This window comes from Stigmatopora nigra, chromosome 15 (assembly GCF_051989575.1).
Source record: "Stigmatopora nigra isolate UIUO_SnigA chromosome 15, RoL_Snig_1.1, whole genome shotgun sequence".
Lineage (NCBI taxonomy): Eukaryota > Metazoa > Chordata > Actinopteri > Syngnathiformes > Syngnathidae > Stigmatopora > Stigmatopora nigra.
Window position 1 is genome coordinate 10,678,157 of NC_135522.1, and position 27,244 is coordinate 10,705,400.

Sequence of the window (27,244 nt, forward strand, 5' to 3'; positions counted from 1 at the left end):
TCAGACACTGGGGTATAAATACATACACATGGGGTTGATTGCCAATCACTCACATCTGGCCACATAAGGTAAGGGAAGCCCGGAGGGACACAAGAGGTGAAACACACACAATCACCTGGACAGCACACACAAAAACATGCACATATCTACACAAAACGTGACAGAATTATCCTAGTCTATGAAAGTAATTATGAATTGTGGTTGTCTTATTATGCCATGTGATTGGCTGGCAAACAATTCAGGGTGTCCTGTGCCTACTGCTCACCATTGGCTGGTACACTCCAGCACACCCGTGACCCTTGTGAGGTTAAACTGTATTGAAAATGTATGAATGATTTATTGTTTATTTTCTTACCACAGCACTGAACTGATTATATTATATTTCAAAGCTATCTTTCACTGTTATTAGAGAAACCATATGTGTAGTTTAATATTCTTCCATTACTGTTGAATATTGTTATGCAAGTTCATAAGCTACACTTAAGAATGAAGATGAAAAATAAAACAGACAAAATGTTTCATTTAAATAAAAAACATCTTATATTTTCCTTTTTTTTCTTAATTGGCAGGGCAAGGAGGCCATTACACAATAATCAGCAAAGACACATCATGGAGATTGTCTCCTCTTTGTCTTCCTCACTCTCTTAAGAGAAAGGAAATGACTTTATTGCAGACTTTCTAAAGACACCAAAACCCCTCATTATAAGGCCTGGGGGTTTAAATTGTGTCTAGGCCAAGCAAAGGGAGAGGAGAGATTCCAAGACTCCTGGTCAGTCAGATGAGCAGAGGTTCCAAAAGTCTAAAACATTGTTGTATTCAGAATCTACTGCTTCATTTTTCAGGCTGAATCAGTGTCAAGCCTGAATAATGCATCATAAACTTATTTTTAGACAAATACAGAGCATAAGGGCTTAGGCTATTCCCACATCAAATATATATTGTATCAATAATACAGTTGTAAATTTCTAACATGTTGAAAGTATCAGGAGGAAAAGCTTATGTGAAAAAAGGGTTCAGCTTAACAATTAATAGAATGTCGATTCCCGAACAAGAGGATCAACAAGATTCCATTTTTCACTAAAAAACTGTATATTGATGAGATGTCCTCAGACAGTAAATACCCAACCATATTGTATTAGGCAATAAAGAAGAGGTCTTTTAAAAAATTATATCAGATACCAATTAATCAAAGCCCATAGCTTAAAGGACGTTTGTCTACAAATGGAAACATTTAAAAATGTAAATATTAAAATCTCTAAAACATCCAGGTAACTATTTCCCAAAAGTTCTTTTTTTTTAAATAAATTAGAACATGCAATAGTCCTAAACCAGTTCCTTGAAAATAGGAGATATGCAATGAGATCCAAAGATCTGTAACTTTAAAAATAATTTAAAAAAAGATGCAGTCAGTGGTCTTAACTCAAAAGTTAAACATGTAGATTAGTCTAGACTGCATTAGGTCCGAAGAAAACGATTCAGAGACTTTACTCATTAGACGCAAGAATTTGTGATGTACAACTTCGCAAGAAGACAAAAACACAAAGAAAAAAACTAAATTGGCAGACAATGTTTGCACAACAAAATCCAACTTCATCATTTAAACAATATTGTTTTCATTTGATAACCTAATAGTCTATGAATTATTTGTTCCTTATATATGTGTATACATTAACTAATGTTTGGTTACTCAAAGATCAACTAAAACAAGATTTCATACAATTCCTTGACCTGCAAGATAAATATGACATATTATTTCCTATCCTTTTTGTTTGATGAAGCTGTGTAATAATAAATTTAGAACAGGATACAATAACCGCAGGTGAACTGTGGAAGGTGCAAGAAGACTCAATAATCGCACTTTCTGAAAATAGAACCCAATTGTAATTGAACATTTTGGGACAATAATTGAAATTGTTCTTAAATTATTAACTGCCATTGAGGTTGATAGATATACAATCTATTTTGACTGTACAGCTGGCAACAACCATACCATTCAGAATGGATTAGACGTCCATTTCTGTCAGTGGCAGCCAATAAATTAACTTTTTAAATGACCAACTCAAGAGTCCAACTATCAATATCCAGCCAGATGCATGATGCAGGTCTTGTTATTCATTGTAAATCCAAATATTCAGAATACACTGTATTTGTATACATAATTTTATCAAAGGATTGCTATTACAAAGCCCGTGTTTCCATACTCATACCTAAGTTCTCCCAAACAAAATAATAAATGCACTTCTTGCTCATTTGACGACAGACACAGTGAAATATTATACAATATATACATGTTGTGCGTTGCCATGTTCCGAATGGCTTTGGACTGTACTGTATTTTCTCGCAAATTAACCGCCTTCGCTTATAAAACATAGACTTAGAATTGCCTTAAAATCGTTACATTTTACAGTTTCTCTGGTATCAGAGGCCCCCCCCCCCCCCCCCTGTTTAACAATGTTCACCTTTATATTTCCACCCTAACCCTAAATTTAATAAGGAATACAAATGTCTTACTTTGTAGCGAAAAACACGTTTTTTTCTGAGATACTGTATGAATCGAAGGGATTGTCTGCTTGATTGCACATTATTTGGGTCAATATCAAAAGGAAGTTAATATGCCTGTCCTTGTAAATGCGAAATATCAAATTATTTAATTTGAAAAAAATAATAAGTTCATGTTGACGAAAATCGGATGGTTTTTAATGACAGAAATTACAATTTTCTTACCAGAAGTTTAAGATATTGTCGCGGCCATATTGCTCCTAATGTCGAAATATTTTGATTCTTTCAATGGTTAATATTACTGCAATAGTTGTCACTTTCGAACAAGAAACAAAAAGAAAAAAATCTAAGCGGCCTTTTGTTTTATTTAATAATCTCAAATGTACAATCATGCAGCTAAACCTTTAAAATCACTGCCTGCACGTAGACTAATTAAAAAAGGATTCACGCGAGCAGTGCTGACATGTTTAACACTACAAATACATGTATCAAGACTACTGAACGCTTGGCCAGTCAGAGCATGTTTAACTATGTTAAGTTGGTGGTGCAAGTGCAGCAAGTGAGCAATGGCGGGCACAAGTAAGTGAGTTTTTTTCACGTTTTATCCCAGATATGGTTTATTATTTTTTTTGCATTTTCTTCCTAGACATCCAAATTAATTTTCTTTAGCATTTCATCTGTTTATCCTTTCTCTATTTTGACATAAATGATCGTATCGACCGCATTGTTTAGTTTTATTTTGTCTTTTCCACCTTGTAATTTTGTGTCTAATTTGTGCACATATAAGCCGTACTCTTGATTCAGTCATCATTTTTTTGCGACAAATACGGTGCATATGCGAGAAAATACAGTATTTTTTGTATTTTGTCATCCATACTTTTTTTTCTGCTAAGTATGGAAGTTACTGCCATTACATCCATCATGTATGTGCAGTGTTTTTTTTCCCCACAAATTTTAGTAGAACAATGGACTAACCTCAACTATGACGTAAATATTTTCTGTCTATGTGAGAATCATTGCAGTTGTGTGAGTCCTGCTCTAACATTATCTACAAACATGCTGCATTGGAAAGGATTTATTTTATCATTGTATTTTCCCATCAAAAGTGAAGTATATTTCAAAGCCGTTTTTGGTTCTGTCAAAAAAAAAGTCAAGTAAACAAACAATATGTGATTAACACTAATTGAAAGTGTGTAGTGTACAGTATACTGCATATAGTGTTGCACCAATTCCAATAGTGGTATCAGTAAAGGTACTTATACAGAAATAAAATGGCGTTATCTATTTTGGTTTGTACTAAGTATAACATGCCAATGATGTATTAGATGTACTTTTCTGACCACTGGTCAACCCAACCAAGATGGCCACCAGTGATCTACACCAGCGTAAAATATATATATATATATTTTTCCCTTCTCAGAATAATGATGGACATCAATTTAAGTGGCATCCAATAATCTTTCTGCTGTAAATTATACAAGTTCATCAGTAATCGACGTCCAATCTATTTGAAGTGGGAGAGGTCGGAGATTCATCTATCTTTATTTGAAGTCCTTCCCCTTAAAGTTGATTGGACATCTAGGGCTGTCAATGGACGCCAATGAGTTAAGTACTAGAGTTTGACCAACCCACACAAGTCATCACTAAACAGTTAAGTGTGTATGTGTTAATTTAGCATTAAAAGAATATAAGCATGCTATATATTTTATAAATTTTAAAAAAAATTTATAGTATCAGCCAACACCAGGCATTAAGGTATTAGAATTGGTATCGGGAGCTGAAGAATGGTATCGGTGCAACACTATCGTATATACTCTCTTAATAATGTGTTGTGCTGATCGGATGCCTCAATGAAAACCAAACTGAAAAATACATTTCTGCAACTCTCTCTGCTTACAATAAAAAAAAATCGTAGTTAAGCCTGAGCATTCCAAGAAATATACAGTACATTTGGCCGTCGCCAGCCACTCTGCATGCAGGAGGCAAAAATTGTTAAAAAACTGCCAATCTGTGTAAAAATTATGCTAGATATAGTTCTGATGGTTTGAATGGAAGAACTGTCAGTGGTTGATGAAACACTATATTTTCTCTTGATTTATAGTATAATTATTGCACTCTGGCTACACATATCTAGTAAATAAGTTAGTTTGGTTATCTTCAGATATACAGAAACACGTCATGAGATCACAGCTGATCTAGTAAAAGGCTCAGTGATGTAATGGCTATATTTGGGGAAGCAAATGCCAACATAGGTTGGTTGTCCTGCCTTTGTTTTGAATAACACGGACACCAAAGGACTAACTGTCATTTTCTGTCAAGTATTTTTGTTACTTTCTAAAATAATATTACAGATCTATGTGGGTTCTGTTATTTAATCGGAGCAAGGGGGTGTATCCAAATAAAGCGCTTGACTGTTTTGTTACTATATTTCAGCTAAGAAAAGAACTCAGAAAGTACAAAAACATCTCTTTGTGGAAAAAAATATTCAGGAATGGGTATATATATATATAACATATTTTCAAATGGCTAATCATTATCAACGTTTGAATAGAATTTTGTCTTCAAGTGACAAGAGAACAAAAAATGTGTCATTCATAAATTGTTACTTAAAAACAACTTTAAAAGTTTTTTTTTCCCAATGATAACAATGGAAGAGATTACTAGAGTTAATTCCATAACAATGTACCCTAACTGTGAATAAATGAGAGAACCTTTCCAGAATTTATTACTGTGCTAAACCTGTTTTGTTTTTAATTTACAATTTAAATAGAAAACGCTAAAATCGTGAAGATGGGAGATTTTTTTTTTAAAATCAATTTAACTTGCATCACTGAGCCCTTTTCGTGGGGGGTGAGATCAAGACACAAAATACATTATAGTTTAAGACAAAACTACAGAAACAAACCACACACGTATTTTCCACTTATTCTTAAAAATATAAAAATAAATATCCAATCCTCTTCATCATTCTATTGAGGAGAATTTATCTCCTTCGTTCACCTTCCTTTCCAAGTTTTGAAAGGAAACATACATTCAAGAAGATAACTGAGGGAAAAAAAAGTAGTTCCAACGTTAACTTTGTGTGCAAAAAACACTTTAAATTTCTATAAAAATATGTGTATATATGGATAGCGCTATTTTTTTTTATCTCACCAAATAAAGAATTTCCTTTATTTACACTGCACAAAATACAGATCAACACACACTACTGCTCTGTCCTGCTTCCCCTCCATCAAGAAAGTTTAAGAAAAATGTGTTGACACAACAAGGACAGGCGTAGGAAAACGTACAAACAGTCATACGTGTAAACACACACACGGATACAAACGCACCTACTCGGATCAATGTGATCAAGGAGCAAAGGAGGGGCAAGCAGAACTTCTGTAGAAAACCTGAAGTTGCATATCCCACAATCCCGTGCCACGCTTGCACTTAAACCATTTTGGTAAAGGTCAGAGGTCATCAGCCAGACGCTGCTTTCTGAATGGCTCGCGTGGGTGTAGACAGTGTATCAAAAAAAAAAAAAAAAAACATACAAACAAAAACTTTGGCTACAGTTAGGTGGCTTTAGTCCTTAATTGATAGGTGCTGCTGCGTTAGAGCTTAATAAATCAGTTTTCAATCTTTTGGGATGCAACAGCGTAATTGTCTGTTTGTCTGAGGACAACAATTTTCAATATTCTTGAAAACAAAAGAATCAGTCTCCCCAAAAAACTTTTCTCTAAACTCCTGAGCTCAGCATGTTCTCCAGAATGGGAGATTTTGGACCAGGGATTTGACTTCTTCCTTTTGATGTTCATTGGGCGGTCCTCCGCTTATTTGCGTTAAATCCTGCACCAGGTCCCAGTTTGTTGTCAAATGGAGAAGCACAGGGTGTAGCCTCTTCATCTGACAGGTATCTGGACTGTGTTTGGTCGAAAGTGAACTGTGGCAAGGGGAGGCATTCCTTCGTGAGAACGGCATGCCTTGCAGTGGCCGAGATTGGGCTCGTCTGTGAGAAAGGCCTGGGGACAAGAGGTGCGTGAGGCTGGATGAAAATATTTGGGCTGATCGGCACAGGCGGATGAGTCGGGGTCGATGGGAGGGGTGGAGTGTACGTGTGTGCAAGAGTGGAGGTCGGCGAGGGGGTCAGCGAGTGTGTTTGTGGTGGCACGTGGACGGGTGTGAGTACTCGGTGCGTAGGTGAAGGGCCTTGCGAGTCCGCGAGGACGTCTTGTTTGTTTGTCGGCATGTGTGCAGTCAAGTCATAAGATGGCGTTCTCCGTCTCAGCATCATGCTGCAGTCTGCAAGTTTTGGGGGTGAGGGCAGGTGTTCTCTTTCTGATGGGGGGTGGATGGATATACAAGGAGGGCTAGTCTTCTTCTTTCGGTGTCCGCCTCCAACTGATTGGACCCGCGTGGGGAAATAGCTTTTTTCTTTTTGAATCTCCGCTTTAAAGTGTCGGTCATCCGCAGTGATTCCATCTTGTGGGAGACATACTTCAATAGAGTGGCGGCGATGGTCGTCAACGAGAGCGGCAGACAATAACGGTGGCTTGTGTGGGAATTCCTGGGTATCAACGCTAAAGCCCTTTCTAAAGTCCATGTCCTTCAAATCTGCTCCAAGCATACTCCTAGAGGAAGGCCTGTGCAACATAGATGGGGGAGGCCAGGAGGTCGAGTCGGTGTACGGAGAGAGAGAGTGGCTTCGACCCGCTTTCGCTCTGCTTTCCTCGCCTCCCAGTTCGGCAATGTGCCTGCGGCGGGCCAAACTGGTGATGTGAGACACTTCCTCGTCAGCCGGGTCAAAGAGGGAGGAAGCAGAGGGTGGTCTTGGCCGGTGAAGGCTCGCCGTGCGCAATGGGAAGCGTGGGGAAGGAGGCGGTGGGAGGAGAAGTGATGGAGAGGAATGTGGAGGTGGGAGTGAGGCTAGGGAGGAGAGTAAAGGAGGAAGAGGTGAAGGGGACAGGGAATGGAATGAGAATGGGGTAGGAGAGCAGGGTGGAAGGGAAAGAGCTGAGGGAGAGGAGGAACGAGGAGGAGGCATAGGGGACGAGGAGAGTGGAAGAGGGGAATATGAGGAATGGGACAGTAGAGGTTGATGGACGACGTTTGACCGTTCTTGCTGCTCACAACTTTGGACTTCCAGAGAATCAACTTTAAGTGCCACCTACAAAAGAAATATAGATATTCAGTTTCCTCAAAATAATAGTGGCTAAGAGATAACAGTGTTATTGGCAATAACGATACTAGCAATGAGTTGAGTTTGTACATCAGCACCTCTCCATGTCAGCATAAGCTGTATAGATAATGACTGAATAAATTAAGCAGTGACGATACTTCCCACAGATATGTGATGATGAATATATTTTTTTGTATTTATCAGTGTCAGAACACATTTTGTTGTTTTCCAGCCTTAATCTATTTCAAACTTGACTGTAGAAGCTAAATACCGTATTTTCCATATATAAGGCGCACCACATTATAAGGTGTGTCGCATTATAAGGCGCACCCTCAATGAATGGCACATTTTATTTTTTTCCATATAATAGGCGCACTGGATTATAAGGCGCCTTGTCTATTTTGGAGAAAATCTAAGAATTTCAAGTGCGCCTTATAGTCATGAAAATACGGTAGATGGTTACCAGGCATTTAATAATATTAACAATTGTCTCACCTGTCGACGCAGGGCCCGGGGAGAGGGGTGGGCCATTGGTGGAGCAATGCAGGGCAGGTGGATAGAAGGAAGCAGTCGGAGGTGAACGGGGGAAACAGGTACCTCCAGCAGAACCCGACTCTCGCAAGGTTGTGAGCGGACTGATGTCAGCGAGCCTGAAAGTGGAGATTGAGTTTTAACCGTTTCATGTACAAATTTTATTTTTTTAACCCTCCCAGGCTGAAGGCCGAAGACATGTAATGCATTATTACTATGAGTCAAAAAGGAATTAGTGGATGTCTAACGCTGCGAATAGCACTGAAACATTAATATCACAGACAGTCTTCATGGTTTCTGCCAAAATGTCTTATCCATGCAAAACGTCCAGCCGGAGGCAAATTTGACAGCCAAAGTAGTGCGGTGCACTTACAGCTTGTTTTATTTAGATGCATAAATGAAGAACTTACTAAAAAATCCTTAATACTTACACGTGGTAATATGAAGTACATATCAGTATATTATGTGAGTAATTTAGGGTGGCCTGGTGGCGCGAGTGGTTAGCACGTCGGCCTCACAGTTCTGGGCTCCTGGGTTCAAATCCAGGTCACGTCCACCTGTGTGGAGTTTGCATGTGCACCCTGGGCCTGCGTGGGTTTCCTCCGGGTACTCTGGTTTCCTCCCACATTGCAGAAACATGGATGGTCTAATTGACCCTAGGTATGGGTGTGAGTGTGCAGCTGTCTCTCGCTTATGGCCCGGAGACAGCTGGGATTGGCTACAGCACCCTCGCGACCCAAATGAGGATAAATTGGTTCAGAAAATGAGATGAGATCTGAGTAATGTGTTAAATAGGTCAAAACTCTTCTTTGAAGCTACAAGAAAACACAGTTTCAAAGCTATGAGAAGAAAACAAACGTCAAAAGTATTTGGAGGCAATGAAAAAGTGTAGGACATTTTGAAGGATAGGAGGAAGATGCAGAACACTGATTTAAATGAATTGGAGATCTATCCCTATTAAGGGAATTCCAGGAGTTACATAAAGTGCTAATGTTAATGTGCTACCTATGCTCGTGAATGCTTCTACATACAAAATAATCTGGTTACGCAAAGACACAAAAAAATCCAAGCCAGGAAATCAAACCTACCCCAAAAACGTACAGTATATATGGCATATTTTTATAATTGTCATGGTACAGTTGCTTTCCCATTTACTTTCCCAAAAAAACTTTCTCCCATGCTCCCAAATGGTACAGTTATTTTCCCATTTGTTTTCCCAAAAAAACTTTCTCCCATGCTCCCAAATGAGGTAGTGGACCACGGTAGAGTTTTACCGCAACCGTCCAACCAAAAGCCCATTTACAGGCACTGTTTCATCTTTTTTGGGGATCATGGCAGAGCAACAGGGAATTCCTGTTCCCTGTGCCTTGGGCCCATGTTCGTCACAGGGTTGTTTCTTGAATTTTTCGAAGTATACATAACATAATTCATCAGTACATGTTTAATCAGATGCCACTCACAATGACAGCACATTGGAAAATGCCTTTGTATTCCTTCATCAGATGTATGGCTTAATTAATTATTTTCTTATATTATCTTTTAGGGCAGTCCTATAGAGGATTGGGTAGCGCGTCAGGCACATAATTCTGGGGTCCAGGGTTCAATTCCAGATGGGTCCTCACTGTGGGGAGTTTGCATGTTCACATCAGGCTCCCGTTGGTATTGTCCGAAAACATGATTCTTCCAACATTGCAAAAGCATGCTTGGTAGGCCGCTTTAAATGCTATAATTCCCCCCTAGGTATAAGTGAATGGTTGGTTGTTCACTGCTTGTCTATTTTTTTATCTTGATTCTGGTTTGACTCACTATTTGTGTTGCTCTCTGCCTTTCTTCCCATTCATGTAAAACAGAAAGATTCAGGTGAATGTCAACGCCTGAGCTTTCCATCCCCGCTTCCGTCTCCTCCCCCACAAGTGCGAATTCCGGCTCCTCGCTCGCCAGTGCCAATTCTGGCTCCTCACTAGCCAGCGCCAATTCCGGCTCCTCACTCGCCAAATCCGGGGCCATGCTCTCATGCACCATTGTTAGTCGGCGACTGTGGCAGTGGCGACCGTGACGGTGGGGGCCATGTGGGCAGAGACCATGGCAGCAGCCGAGACGTAGACAGCGGAGGCCATGTCGGCCAGGGTGGCCACATCGTGGACTCATATTTGGTGGTTTGGGCATTTTTGCTTGTGTCCTGTCCATGTGATCACCCATTAGTTTAAACTGCTGTGTTCTTCCTGCTCGCTTTCCCTCGTGTGACCCATGAGTGTCTCTATTTGCCTTGTCAACCTCTTTCAGTGTATTTAAGATACTTGTCGGAGTATTGTTTATGTTTCACTGGAGTTATGTGTGTGGGATGTGATGTGTCTTCTTTTTTGCTGTTGGTACTTTTTCACAACTTTTTCTATTTCATGCTTTGTTTGGTAAACTGGGGGCCCAGCAGCTGAGTGGTTAGCGCGTCGGTCACATCTGTGTGGAATTTGCGTGTTCTCCTTATCCCTGCATGGCTTTTTTCCGGGTACTATGGTTTCCTGCCACATTCCAAAGATATGCATGGTAGGCTGATTGGACAGTCTAAAGACTCTAAACCCTTGCCGAATTCAGGCGATTGAACCTCTACCACGAGACAGCTTTTAACAAGCTATAATTACAAGAGTAAAATTAAACCAATGAGGATGGCAATCAAAAAAAAAGAATGATTCAAATTATCAATAAAGTGGTTAAGAAAACAAGGCCTTTTATGCATGCCAAACAAACAAAGCATGATGTCCCAATAGCAGCATCGCCTATTTAAAAAAGTATTCTCCTATTTTCTTGACCGATTAATTTTTATTTATTCTCACAATATTTTTTTCTGCTTCCAACACTGTGTAAAACAGACTATTCGGGTCATTTTAATCGACAAAGGCTAAATTGAGGCAACTGAATACTTCTTGTTCGTTGGATTTTATGTCTGTTTGTAAATGCATTGTTACCTACAATTGTATCAACAGAAGGTGAATAAACCATCACTGAAAGCTTGGGTAGCAAAGGGTAGCAGTATTTGCTACTTATCATAGCTTCTTACCTGAGTGGTGCTCCTGAGCGCTTATATCCATCTCTTCCACAGGGTAAGGAGCACTGGCAGGTTGCACAGGTCGGAACATGTAACTGTCGTTGGGCAGGGAGTGCATCCTGGAAACTGACATCTTTTCAGTCAACTGCTGTGCATCTTCACCAAACTGCACTTCTTCCTCCTTTAGAGGGAGACAGAGGCACATCATTAAATTCAGTATCCAGCAGATTGTGTGCTCAACTACAGATTACAATGTTCTAGCACACAAACATATGCACATACATACACATCTAGACAACCTCCTTTTATTATTTCAAGACAACTTAGCATTAAATACAACTTTAAAGGACTAACAGTCTATCCATCTCGTTGTTAAGTACAGACAGGCCATGCCAAGGAATGGTCAATTTAATGCTTACTTCTGCTTCAATAGCGTAGCGATGCAAGTATGTGGGTTGCAGCTGTCAATATTGCTACAGCCATACGCCACTAACTCATCTTCTGTTTTACAGTGATTAACAGGGCTCGCTTATTTATTACATTTACACCAATAATTTTAAAGAAAGAACTCTGTGACGACAAACAGCGGTCAAAAGTGAGTTGTTAATGTTGTGGGAGGCCCCAAGTGGGAGTAAAGCAGGCCACAATGTTACTGGGGACAATTGCAAAATAAAATAACAGATACAGAAATAAATGTACATTTGGGGGGATTTTGTAACTTGGATCTTATTTTTGTGAATCGGGATGCTGATTTGCATATCAAAGGTTTTTATAACCAGAAAATTCCGTACCTAGAGCCATTCATAAGTAGATGAACGACTGGGACTAGGGTCATGGGGGTGCTGGAGCCTATCCCAGCTGACATGGGCCAGAGGCAGGGGACTATCAGAATTGGTGGCCAGCCAATCGCAGGGAACAAGAAGATAAACAACCATGCATGCTCACACTCATACTTATAGGCAATTTAGAGTGTCCAGTCAGCCTACCATGCATGTCTTTGGAATGTTGGAGGAAACGAGAGTACCAGGAGAAAGCCCACACCGGACTAGGGAAAACATGCAAACTGCACAGAAAAGCCTGAACTTGGATTTGAACCCAGGTCTACACACTGTGACACCGACACACTTGTTCCTCAGCCGCCGGCCCACTCCCTTTTTACATTGCAAAGGTAAAATACACCTGTTCCGAACTGGGCTAAGGTATTGACTAGACATTAGTGAAGCTTAGACATAAACAGTAGCTTGTGCTGTTATTGAGTATATTCCATCACAAAATGTTGGGCTTAGGTGAACCCATGCAATGGTTTGCTTGAATGTCAATCAGTAACAAAAGAGACTGCAATTTCATTCAAAAGTCAGAAAACAGAATGTAAGTCACATGACGGAGTATAAATGATGTGATTTCTACCTGGCCAGGCGACTGTGGACATGGCCCAACAAAGGTACCCGCCCCCGAACTGTTCTTGGAAGTTGTACTCAATTTGCGTTGTTGTTCCATCGCCATTTCCATAGCAATTTCTGCATCAATTTCTGCATCCTCTTTTGCCTCCTAGGAACATAGACACATCTTGAAAAAAACTGAGACATTTGAAGTTTATCAAAAATAATGTGTGACCCTAACAATGACTTTCATAATGCAAAATGATTCAGAAAAAGTAGGGAGAGAAACTACCTTATTGCTTTCTTCTAGATGCTTCATCAACACAGCAACCACCACATTAACCAGAACAAACTGGGCCATGAGCACAAATGTTACAAAGTATATAGGAGAGACCCAGGGTAGGTAGGAGAAACAGTGGCGTTCTTCTGGATGACATTCTCGCAGTGTGTCCTGAGTTTATCATTCCAAAAAAAAAGTAAAGACAAGAATATATGGAAAAAAAATTTAGCCGTTAAAAAAACAATGTGAGGGATTATCACTTTTATAATGAGAATTCTGACTATCCCCATCTTCTTTAAGACCCTTTCATGCACAAATTATATAAGTGATGTCCACTGTCACAGAAATGTTTAAGTTCCGAATTCTGACTTTATTCTGATAATACTTATCATTATAAATGAAGTATTCTTACTTTTCCTGACTTTAAAGCCAGACTTAGAAGTAACAATTTTTAAAAATACGCAATAATTCTCACTTTTAAAAACAATGGCCAGTAATCTCACTTTTGAAAAAAAATGGGTAGTATTCTCACCTTCAAAAACTCTGACAATCTCCTCATAAATCTAACTTTAATGTCATAATTCTGAGAAATAAGTCAGGGTTCTCACATAAAAGTCAGGCTCTGTCATGAGTTAAAGTTTAAAACTGAAGTTAAAAACTTTTTTTTCTTCTTCACTGCCCAGAATTCTCTTCTGTATTAACAAGGGATGGTATAAGAGGAAAAAAACCCAGAAAATAGACATTGAAGCATGGGGAAAAATGCAGAGCCCATAATAACTAGACGAAAAAAAGTGATGTTAACAAATCCAAATCTCTGTGATAAGATAAAACTTCTGATCTGCCTTAAGTATGGTCTAACCTCGCCTCAGTTGGAACACAACTGGCTCCTCAAGACCCTTTCCTAATCTTTATGCTATAGTGTACACAATATTGAAATATCAGTCTATTCACCAAATTGTTATTGTCTTTAATAACACTGCCTGCCTAATATGATTCACTATGTCCCAGATAACATTATTATTATTTTGGTGATGTAAAAGTCAATATTTTGAATGTACTTAGACTGCTGAGTTTTGTATTATACCGTGATTACTTTTGGAGGTCATTTTTAATCATGAGTGTGCAATTCTTGTGCAAATCTATGAGTGCTAATACTTTCATAATGCCGTTCCAATTGTCTCCAGTGGATACTCGAAACAGAGTGAGGAAGGCCATCCCAAAATTTTCAAAGGTAGCATGACGACTCAGACCTTCACAGGGATTGTTGTCAGTACACTCTAAACACAAGAGCATAGTTTCATTTATTCAAGAAGTGCAAACACAAACACAGTTGTTAATATTGTAAGAATGAAGTAGACGTATGTATTAAGGTCAATTCTAAAGTGAGGCATTCGTAAGAATCAATTCCCTATTGTATTAAGAGGGGAAAATGCCTCATTTTATTTTGTGACAGAAACAGAAAATTAAATTCCTTTACCCCAACAATTACACAACCAAATGTGTATTGTTGAAGAAAAAAAATGTTTGGTGGAAATGGCCTGATGAAAATGTGATCATGCAAATTAGATTTTGTTCTGCCACAGAACAACTCCCTAATATTATTGCGGTAGAGAAGCAGATGGGAGTATGGTGATGCATTTTGACATACCAAGCTTGCCAAAGAGCTCCACTCCCAGAGCGGCATAAATGAAGAAAAGCAGCATGAAGAGGAGACCAAGATTTCCCACCTGCAGGTAAAATACATGCTAGTTCTCTCTTCAATAGAGCAAATGTGCAAGTGATACAATGGAACTGACTTTTGAAGAGAACGAAGTTTTTAAGTCACTCATTTGTAAAACAAAAGTACTTTCCATTCTCCTATGCTTATACCGTAATACCTTGACATACGAGGCGCATTTTTGCCTTGAGATAAGAGACAAATTTGAGATACGAGCATACCCGATGGTTCCCGATGCAGCCGTCCGGGTGCCCGAGTATGCGAGAGGATGCTTATGAGAACAGCATTGCTCTGTCTTTCTCACTGCATCTCCCTCACGTAAAGATATCTACCAGCACCAGCCATACAGGTTGCATTTTTTGCATTAATCAGTGCAAAATTAAGGGAAAAACAATGGTTCCAAAGCAAGCAAGTGCAATGAAGGGCTAACCATCATTTCAAAGCTGCGCAGTGACATTCATAACAAGATGGAGAGCCTTTGTTTCATATGGTTAAAAGATAAACAGTTAACAAGAGATGGCGTGACCGAGTCAGAAATCTCCATGGACTTGAAAGCAAAGCAAGCATCTGAAAAAGATACCAGCAAAACCCTTCAAAGCAAGTCGTGGCTGGTTCGATAATTTTTTTTAAAACGAACTCTTGGTTCTGAGGCATGGAAAAGCCGGGGAGTTCTGACTGGAAAGCCGCGGTGAATACATTAACATCTTTCCTTGGTTATCGCACTAAAAGGTTAAACTTGAGTGTAACATAGGAGTAAAAGTTAGTTTTATGTGTGTATAGTAATCTAAGTCAATTTAAGTTAAATTTAAATTTTATGTTATGTTACAAGCTCATTGCCGTCAATTCTCTCTCCTGTCCTTACTCTCTCTCTCTCTCTCTCTCTCTCTCTCTCTCTCTCTCTCTCTCTCTCTCTCTCTCTCTCTCTCTCTCTCTCTCTCTCTCTCTCGTCCTGTCTGTGCTGAAATTTAGTTTTGAAGATCATAACGTCTAGATAGGTATTTGTTACGTTGTGAGTGGATGGTGAATTAGAAAAAAATAAAAATATGTTTTTCCATTCTAATTTCCTCTTTTTGGTGTTTTTCAGAGGTTGGGAACAGATTAATTTGTATTTAGTTCATTTCTACGGGAGAAATTGATTTGAGATACAAGTAAATTGACATACAGGCTTGATCCCAGAATGCATTAATCTTGTTTATCAAAGTATTACTGTATTCTGAAAATGTTCATATCCTCCCCAGTAAATTACTATGAATTAGATATTGCTGGGCTAACTGAAAACTATCATCATTTTAATCTACTATATTTCCAGCAAAGTGTAAACATTTTTCACGAGATGAACATTTTCCAAGTTGCCCTAATAAAATTTAGCATAAACTTCTCTTCTATTTACTATGTTTGCAGCATCATAAGGTGCATGTGAGTTTAAGGTTCACCTTCAATGAATGGCCTATTATTTTCTGAATTATTCATTTATAAGACAAACTGCAACCAAAAGGTACAGTAGTAGTAGTTGTATTAATAGTAATAGTAGTAAATGTGGTTGGGGGTTGTGTTATACATCCAGTAGATTTTTCCACACCATGATTAACCAATGTTGTTCCACATATAAGGCAAATCGTATTATAAGGCACACTGCTGGTTTTTGAAAAAACTCTTTTAGTTGTGCCTTACATACAGAAAATACAATATTTAAAGCTCCGTTATGATGAACTATCGCAAAGTTTTCAGAAAACACTTTGTAGCATGTACTTAACCAAGACTTCAGAAACGATCTCAAATTAGTAATTGATCAGCTTCTTATCATTTCCGTAAATATCCACATAGGGAATACCCAACTTAAGTATAAATGTAAAGATCCAGATTCACTTTGATTCAATCTTTACCTTTTTAATAATTCTATTTCAGTCTGAGCTAATATGTTCTACGATGAAAAACATTAGTTTGTTATTAAAATATTAAAAACCAACCAGAAGTCTGCAGTATAGCAATAGTTGAAGGGTGGTGTTCACGAATAGACAAAAATAGATTGGATGGAAGGCAGTCTCCAAGTGGCCATTTCACAGTGCAGTTCTCACTGGTCTAACTAGAAATTCTATTCCACTCTTGAGATTTGCTTGTTCTTCTTCATACTATGTGCACTTTAAGTTGAGCCCAAATTACAAAAATCAGGTAGAGGAAACCTTTTCATAAAAAAAATATGATTCATTTATTTTACCCAGTCCCGGGCTCCGAGGTTGATCTGGGTTTGCAGCGAAGAGTCGTCAAGGACTCTTGCTACCAGCAGATGGATATCAGTCAGTTCCAGGAACACTCGCATAGTGTTCCTACATCGTGACGCACTTTGCGCTTCTTTATGTAATGGTTATGCCGAATGAAGTTGTGATTGTTTTGATTCAAACAGAGTTTGTTTTTAGTTTCCTCTTCTATCATTGTTAAATACCTTAATTGTTATTATAGTTACAGATGTTGTTTTTGCTTACGCATGTTGGATTAATCAATAACCTCGTAAGGGTTTTGATTTATAGCTTTAAAGCCGTACGACAAATTACTGTTCGAGGAGATACTTTGGAGATCAGGAGGAAGTCTTGAAGTCTTGATGTATCCCCCCTAATAAGGTTTCTTGACCAGAGATGCAAATTATTTAATTAAATGTCAATAATTGAATAAGATGTCTGCCTGCAGTGATTGATAATTATAGAAAAGGGTAATTATTGATGAACCTATCAAACCCATTTAGCCAATTTATTGAACATCCCCCCAGTCAGAAATAGATTGGATGTCTTTTGACGTCAATGACACTGAAATGTGAGCGTCCACAAAATATTTTTTTAAATCACTTTCTCTCTGAAAGTGTCAGGTTCATTAATAATTACCTTCGTCCGTAATTATCAATAACTGCAGGAAGACATCTTATTCAATTATTGACATTTAATTAAATAGAAATGGATACAACAATGGGTAAAAGCCTCCGAAGGGGAGAGTCAGCAAGTGTCACCTTACAACTTCCGAACGTCTCCTCGAATAGACATTTTCGTCCTATTCTTATGGTCACAAGTTACAGAGTTGTTGATCATTCCATCACGTATGAGTAAAAACAACATCTGGGACTACAATAACAATCAAGGTATTTTACTAATAACAAAAACAGGGACTAGACCTAACAACATTTAGATTAGAGTAATTATACAACCTCCTTGACCTAAGAATCATATAATATAATCATAATCATATAATCGTTACATACAGAAAAACCCGAAGTGTACGGTGTCATAACGATAACAATATTCTTGTTATTGTCCGAATAGCCCTGTCCTCGTCACCAAGGGCCCACCAAATCTCAAGGACCGAGATTGGGTGGATTGTTTGTATAACCATCCTGGAACAGGCTGTCTAGGTTAAAGATGACTTGGTGTGACCTCAAGACTTTTGAAAAACAGAAAGAGAATGATTTAACAAAGTAATGAATTAATACAAAGAAAAGAAAGAGATTGATTTAATAAAGAAATGAATTAATATAACTATTATAATAATAAAACAGAATAAACCCAAAAGAGTTTAAAGGTCTTAAGAGTCAACTTTTGAATATTTGTACACTGTGGTGACAACTGCCCTTGAAAGGGTTCAAGATATCTGAAAAAGTTTACTTGGTGGTCCGAATAAAACTACATTTAGACTGCAGCTTAAAGTGACCCAAATCCGATCTTTTTTTCCTTTAATTGACTTGAGTCGGAATCTTTCACGGTCCTCTGAACTGGTCAAGTCATATTCAATCAAAACTTTTCAAATCTGATCTTGGCTTCTTCTTCCCATATATGGCTTCAAAAGCTAGCATTTTATAGAGTGTGAACTACAATCTGATCAATTAATTGACTTAAAATCATCATCATGGGATAATTAGCTCAATTTGCATTGCTCAGGAACAGCGTGAAATAGCAGAAGCGACAGAAATATGTTATAGTTATATAGTATTACACGGTTGTGACTTGAGGGATTCTACTGTAGACAGTCAGTGCTTGAAAGTATTCCTTGCAAGATGGAGGAGAGTAAGCACTAAGATTTTTTTTCCAATGCTGAAGAAAAATATAGAGCCTTAAAGTTAGAAAACGTGTTCTAAAACGCCCTCAAATAGGATTTATTGATTAGGACATAGTATAAACGTAACCAAAGTTTAACAACCAGTATTTTTTCTGAAGCGCATGCTTGCATGTGTCCACAAAATTACTGAAAAAATGTTGAAAACGTCTCTTCGCTTGACATGGACTCATGCTGGTCTGGATTTTCACATTGCAAATAGTACACGTGACAGTTTGTTTCATACATGTTTTTTTTTAGCTTCAGCTACCGAAGGGCAGTTCATTTTCTTTGAAATTTTTAAAGAAATGGATATTTCCTTATCATAGTATTAGAATATGCCCTTCCATTTGAAGTTGAAACCTTTAAAATGTCTGCCCTTTGTCACCTGATCTGTACATTGAATTTAGGAAAGAGCTGAGCAATCGAGTCTTTAACCACATGTGCATTATTTAGCCGTTGTTGGGACCAGGCTTGAAATCCTGCTGAACGGTCAGATATAGAATAAAAAATAAATTGCCTACCTGTGGCAGCGCTTGCATGACAGTGTCCAACAGAGACCTCATGCCTGTGGCCATTTTCAGAAGTTTAAGCACTGGAGAGAAGATTGTAGAGATATCATTAACAACGTACTTCATTATAGAGTTCGCTGGTGTCTAATAATGATTTTTTTCTCTTTCGGCAGTAAAACTATAAGTTAACTATAAAGCAAAGTTGCACTTTATGTTTTAGGTTTTTTTTGTTAGTTGTTGTTGCTCCATTAACAATGTCATAATTATTCTTTACTATTGTTGTAATACAGGTTTTCCTAATGTTAATTAAGTCAAGGTGGCTATTTCAAAATAAGTAAATTGTTATGGAGCAAAATAAAATTAATCTCATGAAAGATGATGCACAGTATATACAGAAATCTGATATTATTTTTTAATCTTTCTTTTAAAACTAACTATAATAGTCTTAATCGATTTAACAAGATGACATTAAATTGTTCTGACTCTCATTGTAAGTCAGTGACTACAACTGGTGAATTAATTACATTATTTGTGGCAAATCCATCATATTTATAGACCAACTAATTGAAAATGGAACAGTAGCCATTAGCTGGGACGAAAAGATATACATGGTGTATTTATTGTCTGTAACAATGCATGTTTGAAAATGTTGCATTAACTAAACACAATTATGTGTGCATGCGGATGTATCTACCTCGTGCTATCCTTAGCACTCTCATAATCCGGATGATAGTTGGATTTATTGGAAGAGCTGCACTCATTTTCAGCTCCTCAAGGATTATGCCCATGATGGACAATGCCACAATTGTGATATCTAACTGGTTCCACCTGAGCAAAAAAAAAAGCAAACCAAAAAATCAGAAACAAGTTTTAATGAGCGGCCCGGTAGGGCGAGTGGGTAGTGCGTCGGCTTCACAGCTCTGAGGTCCAGGTTGGTCCACTTTTGTGGAGTTTGCATGTTCTCCCTAGCCTGTGTGGGTTTCCACCAGGTACTCCGGTTTCCTCCCACATTCCAAAAACATGCATGGTAGGGTCATTGGACACTCTAAATGTCCCTTAGGTATAGGTATGAGTGTGCATTGTGGCCTGTGATTGGCTGGCCACTGAATCGGGGTGTCCCCCACCTCTGGCCCGGAGACAGCTGGGATTGGCTCCAGCACCCCCGTGACCCTAATGAGGATCAAGCAGTTCAGAGATGAGTATCAAATTTTAATGAAAAGCCTAACTTGATCATACACATTCCTATGCTTAAATATCATCATTCATTCAGTCATTTTCTGAACTGCTTAATCCTCATTAGGGCCAGAGAAGGTTGACACCCTGAATCGGTGGCCAGCCGATAGCAGGGCATGAGGAGACGGAAAACCATTCACGCCCACACTAATACCTCAGGGCAATTTAACGTGTCCAATCACCTTACCACGCATGTTTTTTTATTTACATTTGGGAGGGAACCAGAGTTCCTGGAGAAAACCCACGCAGGGGACCGACATGGACTTGAACCTAGGACCCGAGGGATGTGAGGCCGATGTGCTAACCACTCAAGCCTTGCTGTGACATATCAACACTTATTCAAATACATTCCTATGCATCTTGATGTTGTTACCTGTCTTTGAAAAAACGTTGTATCCCAAATGCCACAAGTTTAAGCAGGGCCTCGATGACAAAGATGAAGGTAAATACGTAGTTACAGTACTTCAGAACTTCCTCCAAATACTGGACACACAAAGGAAAACATATAATGAAACTCATTCCTTCCATGTATAGTTGCAACATGTACTACAATGCAAATGTTCACTTCTGAAGGCAATGGGAGAAAAAAACTGTTAATTCAAATTGGGTACTTGAAGCTATTTAAGTAATCCCTACAATCTTTGTGTGCACATGTAAAGAGCTTACCTGTGGTTGATTGTAGTGCTCAATACTCATGGTGAACACATTGATGCATATGATAAAGGTGATGAAGAGGTCCAGGTAGTGACTGGTGCACAGTGAATGGATAGTCAAACGCGGGCTGGAGTAATCAGCATAATAGGGTCTCTGTTTAGCCTCTGGATTAAAGACAATAACAACAACAAAGATAGACATGTAAGTAAACTGGGAGTGAGAAAGAACTATCAAATATGAGTCTTGGTGGTTTAAATAATAAATATCAAATATTTTATACTGCACACAGACATGGACATGGGGAAAATGATGGGATTGTTGAGGTACTGCAGTATTACTTTTCTGCAATATAGTCCCATTTCAGTCCTTGAAGCTACAATTATGCTGTGACGGGTACTTTTTTCCCGTCTGCATGATTTTTCTTCTAAAATGTTAGCAATTACATTTCTCCCCAACCAATACATCTATGAAATTCTATCTCAAAATTGAAAGCCACTAAAACAGTATTTTTATAAAGTAGAGTTTTCTATATGTTCTTTTTCTTTTTATTCTTTTATGTTTGTTTCTTTTTTTACTGTAAGATTATGGCAAGCACTGCTGTTTATATTGTACATTTTATGTATGTTTGTTTGTTTTACAATGTATTTTAAAACAGTTTTATTTTGTGACTTTTAAAAACAGTCTGACTTACTGTACAATTAGAAATATTTGAGATTTAATACTTGTGGGGTTTAGACACAAAGCGATATGAATTTAGCAATTTAATACTATTGTTGTGGTTTTCATCCAATTAAATGCAGTTTAAAAAATGTTTACTTGTCTCATGTTGTTAATAAGGTAACCATAATTATGAAAATACCCATTAGCAAAACCCAAAGGACAAATAGCTAATAATTAACATTAATAGCTTTCAAATATTGCCAATTAAAACTTTTTGTCATTGATTGTGATATGCAGCGCTTTACAACAACAGTAGTACTTGTATATTTACTCAATGATTGCCATTGATGCTTATTGATGTCTATTTTGCTATGAGGTAGGGAGCAATTGAAGGATCCCCCAGTGAAAATTGGAATTTTTGTCTATTGCAGTTATTCCAATTGAAATGGATTTAATGTCAATAACTCTCAGTAGCAGTGAATGAGGTAAAGAATTATGATTGACATCAGTTATTTTGATTACAAACAAAGTCTCTTTAAATGCCAACTTTCCATATTAGACACCCCTGTTTCAAAGTTTTGAAACACTTTCTTATCTGACTCAGTCTTAAAACTTTGGACTGTGGGTGAACGTGTACAAGATTGTCAAAGTTACCCAAAATATAAGCAATATAGATTCCATTTTGAGTGCACAATCAAATGTCCATGAATGATATGGGATGTTCTTATGAATGAGTGTGTCTGTCTTCAACGTGCTTTCATGCGTTTTGTGTAGAAAAAAAATACATGGATTAATTCACTTAGGGTTTGTTCAATTTCTTCCTAAGTAATATTCTATATTTACACGACTTTATAATACTGTTGAAACTAAAATGGTTAATAAACATCATGAAATATTGATTAGGACAATCACAAGCTTTTAAATAAATTGCTTATACGCAGTGAGAAAAAAATGATTACACCACATACTGCCTTCTGATTTAGAAGCGTTTTATATTGCTTATTGCAATAGTTGTATTTTAAACCTGCTGAGCACAGTAAGTGGTGTGTTTTCTGTCAGCATGTTGAATATTCATTAATTGCACACAGATATAGACTCTTTAACAAACAGTGTAGCAGAGACAATACCCACTATGTTTCTGAGTCTGCCCGTCAAAGCATGTTACCAGGAAACCTACTACCCTTAAGATGACACACTTCTGGCTTGCACAAAGTATAACAAAGGGACATTCAATTTTGGTTAAAAAAAAACAATAGTAATTTAATGATATATTAAATTTAGCCAAATATGTTCCCAAATTGTTTGCACATGCAGGGGATGCATCAAATGTGTGTCTTTTTGTTTTTATTAGTTTTTTTTTTGTTGGCTTTGGAAGAAAGAAAAGGCATTTTGGAAAAGTACCAATGCATTAAGTGTTGCGCTGACATTGGTAGCATTAGCTGTAGTACTAATATGGCAATAACATTATGTTATCAGGGAGCACTGAGAAATAACGGGTCACGCTAACCAATATGGCCGCCAGCTACATCATAAAAGAATAGATCACTTGTTTCCCTTCACAAGATAATTAGAGAATCAATTGTGAGGCGTCCCATCATACTTATGTAAAGTTCTGTTATAACTAGCAGATGTTCAATCAATTTGAACAACTGGATGGAAAACAGTAAAATAAGCAGCATCTGATCCAGCCACTACAGTTATTACTTTACAGTCAAGTATGCTGAGATATAGTATTTAAGGAAAAAAATGCATGCCATATTTACTACACTAAAGGTGCACTGGAATATAAGGTGCACCATCAATGAATGGCCTATCTCAAAATGTGTTTCAAACTTAAGGTACACTGGATTGTAAAATGCAGTAGTAGTGCTGGTAGTTGGTAGTAGTGGAAGTAGTAGTGCAAGGACATTGTGTATACATCCTTTAGATGGCGCTGTAGTAGTAGTATAATAGTAATATGGTCGAGAGTTGTGTTATGCATCAACAGGTGAAGCTGTGTTAAATGGAATTTCAAACATTATTAACCAATATTGATCCATAAATAAGGCGCATCTGATTATAAGGCGGAGTGCCGACTTTTGAAAAAAGTCTTTTAGTTAGGCCCTACGGTACGGAAAATATTGTATATTTAAAAAAACATTGTCGGATGTGGCCGATACCACAGAGCCAGGTGTCTAAATTGCTATTGGCAACAAAATCATTTGTACAAAAAAATAATAATAATTCTTCTCAATGTTGTCAATATGAAAGAGCTGCTCTTTTTTTGGTTTAAAAATGTTTCACATGCGCATGTTATCATCATGGATGACTGGAATGCCATATTAGATTTGTTGTGATTTTGCATGCAATGTTCAAGGAAGGTTGGGCAGCAATCATGCAATTACATGCAACAGAGTGGTGTAGCCCACGCCTTGTCAGTAATCACTGTTTGGGTGAGCTCGCCAGTCTGTGAAACTCTCCCTATTTGAATCAATTGATGTCCCTTCATTTTGCTTTTTTTTTCAGGCTCTGAAAGCAGGCAGTGCTCAGAAAAATAGACTACCGACCAGCCCCTCCATTCTCCTTACTCCTGCGCTTTTTTTCTATGATTTTGAGCCTTTTCTCCTCTCGTAAGCGGGCCTCCTCCTCTTCTTGGTCCTGCCGACACTTGTGGAAATTCTCCACCACTACGCCGACGAACATATTGAGGACGAAAAAGCTGACGATGAGCAGAAAGGAGATGAAGTAGAGCAACATCCATGGGTTGTGATTCCTCACAGGCTGAATAAGAGAGAAACAGAGAGAGAAATGATTCATTTACCCAACATGTGCATATTAAATCTATGACATTTTATTCCAAGTATCAGCAATCATTTGTCATAGCAAAAAAAAAATAAGCAAAATAATATTTTGGCCCGTGATTGTGAGGATGAGTACTATGGAAAATGTACATATAAATTAAGAATATTTAGGGACATTTAACACAAAGTTCCACTTTGATATCAAATTCCTCCGCTTAATCAAAACACTTTGCAAAAGAATAGCATCAATGCAAATTGGTCAAAGTACAAATGCAAATAGGCCTGGAAAAAAATGCAAATAGCCCAACACAAACTAATTGTCCACAACACGAATGCAAAAAGCTACAACCGGACAACCCGGTAGTACAAAGCATTATATAAGCGGAAATTTGTGAGTGAGTTTTATATCTTACGCGTTTACGCTCTGCAGACATTTTTTTAATTCTAGTATTCAGGCAGGAACAAATAATATTCAAACAATTCAATCAAAATACAAGATTTATTTTGTACACATTTTGCCCAAAACAGTCTTGTACAATAACTTGCAAAATGGCATTAATCAGAAGAATAAGGAGAAGAGCTCCCACTTTAAAAAAATACTAAAAAGATACCATTAGCACCTGTTTTATTTTAATTTAATATATGTATGTTCTGTAAAAATTGTTTGCATAATATTTGTTCTTGATGAGTTCTTGAATGGAAAAAAATGCATGCTTGGCTAAGCCTCTAGCTCCAGCACCCCCTGCGACCTTAATGAGGATAAAGCGGTTCAGAAAATGAATGAATGAATATTTCTAATTAATATCAGAAGAGATAATTATTTATTTAGCAATTTTGTCCCATTGAAGCCGTTTTTCAAGTTTATGCTGTATACAACCTGACCTTACGTATGCAGCAGAAAATCAATCATGTTTGATAAAAACTTTTTAAAAATTTATGGGTTGCAATAGTTGTCAGTTCTTGTAATTCATCCAAAATGAAAGAACATTACCTGTTGGTCCACTCCCACCGCATCCAGGCCATCATACATAATATTAACCCATCCGTCCTTACATGAGAGAACAAATAAAGACATCAGAGCCTGTATAAGAAAGAAAGAGAAGATTACTACTTGTCAAACCTGTTCTTCTTTAATATTTATTTGACAACACAATTTGTCTCACTGAAACTACATTGCTTTAGACAGATATTAATGGCCTTCCTTTATTACTAATGTGCTTCTCCATACCTGAATCAAGTTGTCAAAGTTGTACTTCCTTCGTATCCAACCGTAGTTGGCTTGCAGACACTCTGACTTGTTGGTAATGTTTTTGGTGTTAAGACCTTCACAGTGGTAGAATTTCCCTTTGAATAACTAAGAAGAACCAAAAAGTATTTTTTTTAAACATTGGCCTTTATCCATTTGATAACTGGTTTAAAGAAGAGAAGGATTTTCTACACATTTATGCAGACATGTATTGGTTCTTTTGTACTACCTGCACACCCAAGATGCCAAACACGATGAAGAAAGCACAGCAGATCAGTACAATGTTCCCAATGGGCCGAAGAGAAGTAATGAGCGTCTCCACAACTAATTTTAATCCTGGAGCTCGGCTGATAACCCTGAAATTGAAAAAAAAAAATGTTTTCAAGGAGTGTGCAAGGACTAGGTTAACATTCATTGTATGAACCGATTTTCATAAGACTTGAATTTGTAAAACCCATACCCCAAAACAATAATTTTTGGTCTATTTTCGGTTTATGACCACAGTGTCCACTGTAACGTCACCTGGGGCATGCATTTCTCAAAAAAATCCTTCCTCGATTCTCTCTGCCGTCCAGTTCGCCGAGCAGGTTCTATTTTCAAATAAGCGCTATGGCGTAAGGTCTTACGGGATCACATTTCTGATAAAAGTTCACCCTCACCCAGCCACTCAGAAAGCGTTATTTTTGGATAAAACTGACGGCGGCCACCCGACATTTTTTTTTCTCGGCGCTCAGTTGAGTGACAGTCCTCTGTCTTACATCATATTTTTAGTGGAAAACGGAAGACCGGGAGGACTTTGACATTTTTATTAACTTTTTTTAAGTATACGTGTACTTCAGAAAAACAAATCTGTGATGATGCCCTTAAACGGTTACAAAATAATAAATTATTAATAATTCATGCATGAAAGAGATATTTTGAATTGTGTAATCCATTGTATTATGCGACCATACTGGAATTCCCTTCAATGAAACATAGGATATTACAAGTACAGCAACGCATTATGTACCTGAGTGGGCGCAATGTACCTGAGTGGGCGCAATGTACGTAGCAAGCGTAGAACTCGGAGGATGCCAAGGATCCGGTTGCCACCAGAATAAGCGAGAGAGACTAGAATGTCGATCATAGACACAAGCACCAATATACCATCCAGAACATTCCAACTGGACTGAAGGTAGCTCTGCTTTCCAAAGCAGAACCCAAGTGCCACCACCTGAGATGGAAGTAAATAACACTAGTTGGCCTCAATCATCTTAACTATAACTGAGATGAAACAGAAAAAGCAGTACTCACCTTTATTGTCATCTCTGCTAGGAAGATCACAGTGAAAACATGGTTGGACACACCAAGAAATATCCTCTCCTAGAGTTGAACAAAGCAGTTAAGCTTACTAGGAACAGCATAAAATTATATAAGAATGCATCAAACAATACCATAGCTACCCTATTTTCTGGACTATAAATGGGCCTGGGACTATTTTT

General features: G+C 37.8%; 1 protein-coding gene across 2 annotated transcripts in view; it reads right to left on the reverse strand.

The window, feature by feature from the left end:
• Nucleotides 1–4,209: 4,209 nt before the first annotated feature.
• Nucleotides 4,210–27,244, reverse strand: part of cacna1ha (calcium channel, voltage-dependent, T type, alpha 1H subunit a) — a 46,300-nt gene continuing 23,265 nt past the window's right edge. Inside the window, exons 20-36 of one of the 2 annotated variants that reach the window (XM_077734905.1) lie at nt 27,057–27,125; nt 26,792–26,976; nt 25,993–26,119; nt 25,746–25,871; nt 25,509–25,598; nt 24,305–24,497; nt 21,090–21,241; nt 20,797–20,906; nt 19,885–20,018; nt 19,203–19,273; nt 14,539–14,617; nt 14,046–14,167; nt 12,903–13,061; nt 12,639–12,779; nt 11,244–11,412; nt 8,156–8,310; nt 4,210–7,648 (exon numbers count right to left, since the gene is read on the reverse strand). In XM_077734905.1, coding sequence (XP_077591031.1) covers nt 6,296–7,648; nt 8,156–8,310; nt 11,244–11,412; nt 12,639–12,779; nt 12,903–13,061; nt 14,046–14,167; nt 14,539–14,617; nt 19,203–19,273; nt 19,885–20,018; nt 20,797–20,906; nt 21,090–21,241; nt 24,305–24,497; nt 25,509–25,598; nt 25,746–25,871; nt 25,993–26,119; nt 26,792–26,976; nt 27,057–27,125 — 3,435 coding nt within the window. In that variant the 3' untranslated portion in view covers nt 4,210–6,295. Of the gene's footprint in view, nt 7,649–8,155; nt 8,311–11,243; nt 11,413–12,638; nt 12,780–12,902; nt 13,062–14,045; nt 14,168–14,538; nt 14,618–19,202; nt 19,274–19,884; nt 20,019–20,796; nt 20,907–21,089; nt 21,242–24,283; nt 24,498–25,508; nt 25,599–25,745; nt 25,872–25,992; nt 26,120–26,791; nt 26,977–27,056; nt 27,126–27,244 lie in introns of both variants that reach the window. The other variant, XM_077734904.1, reaches the window with a different exon arrangement.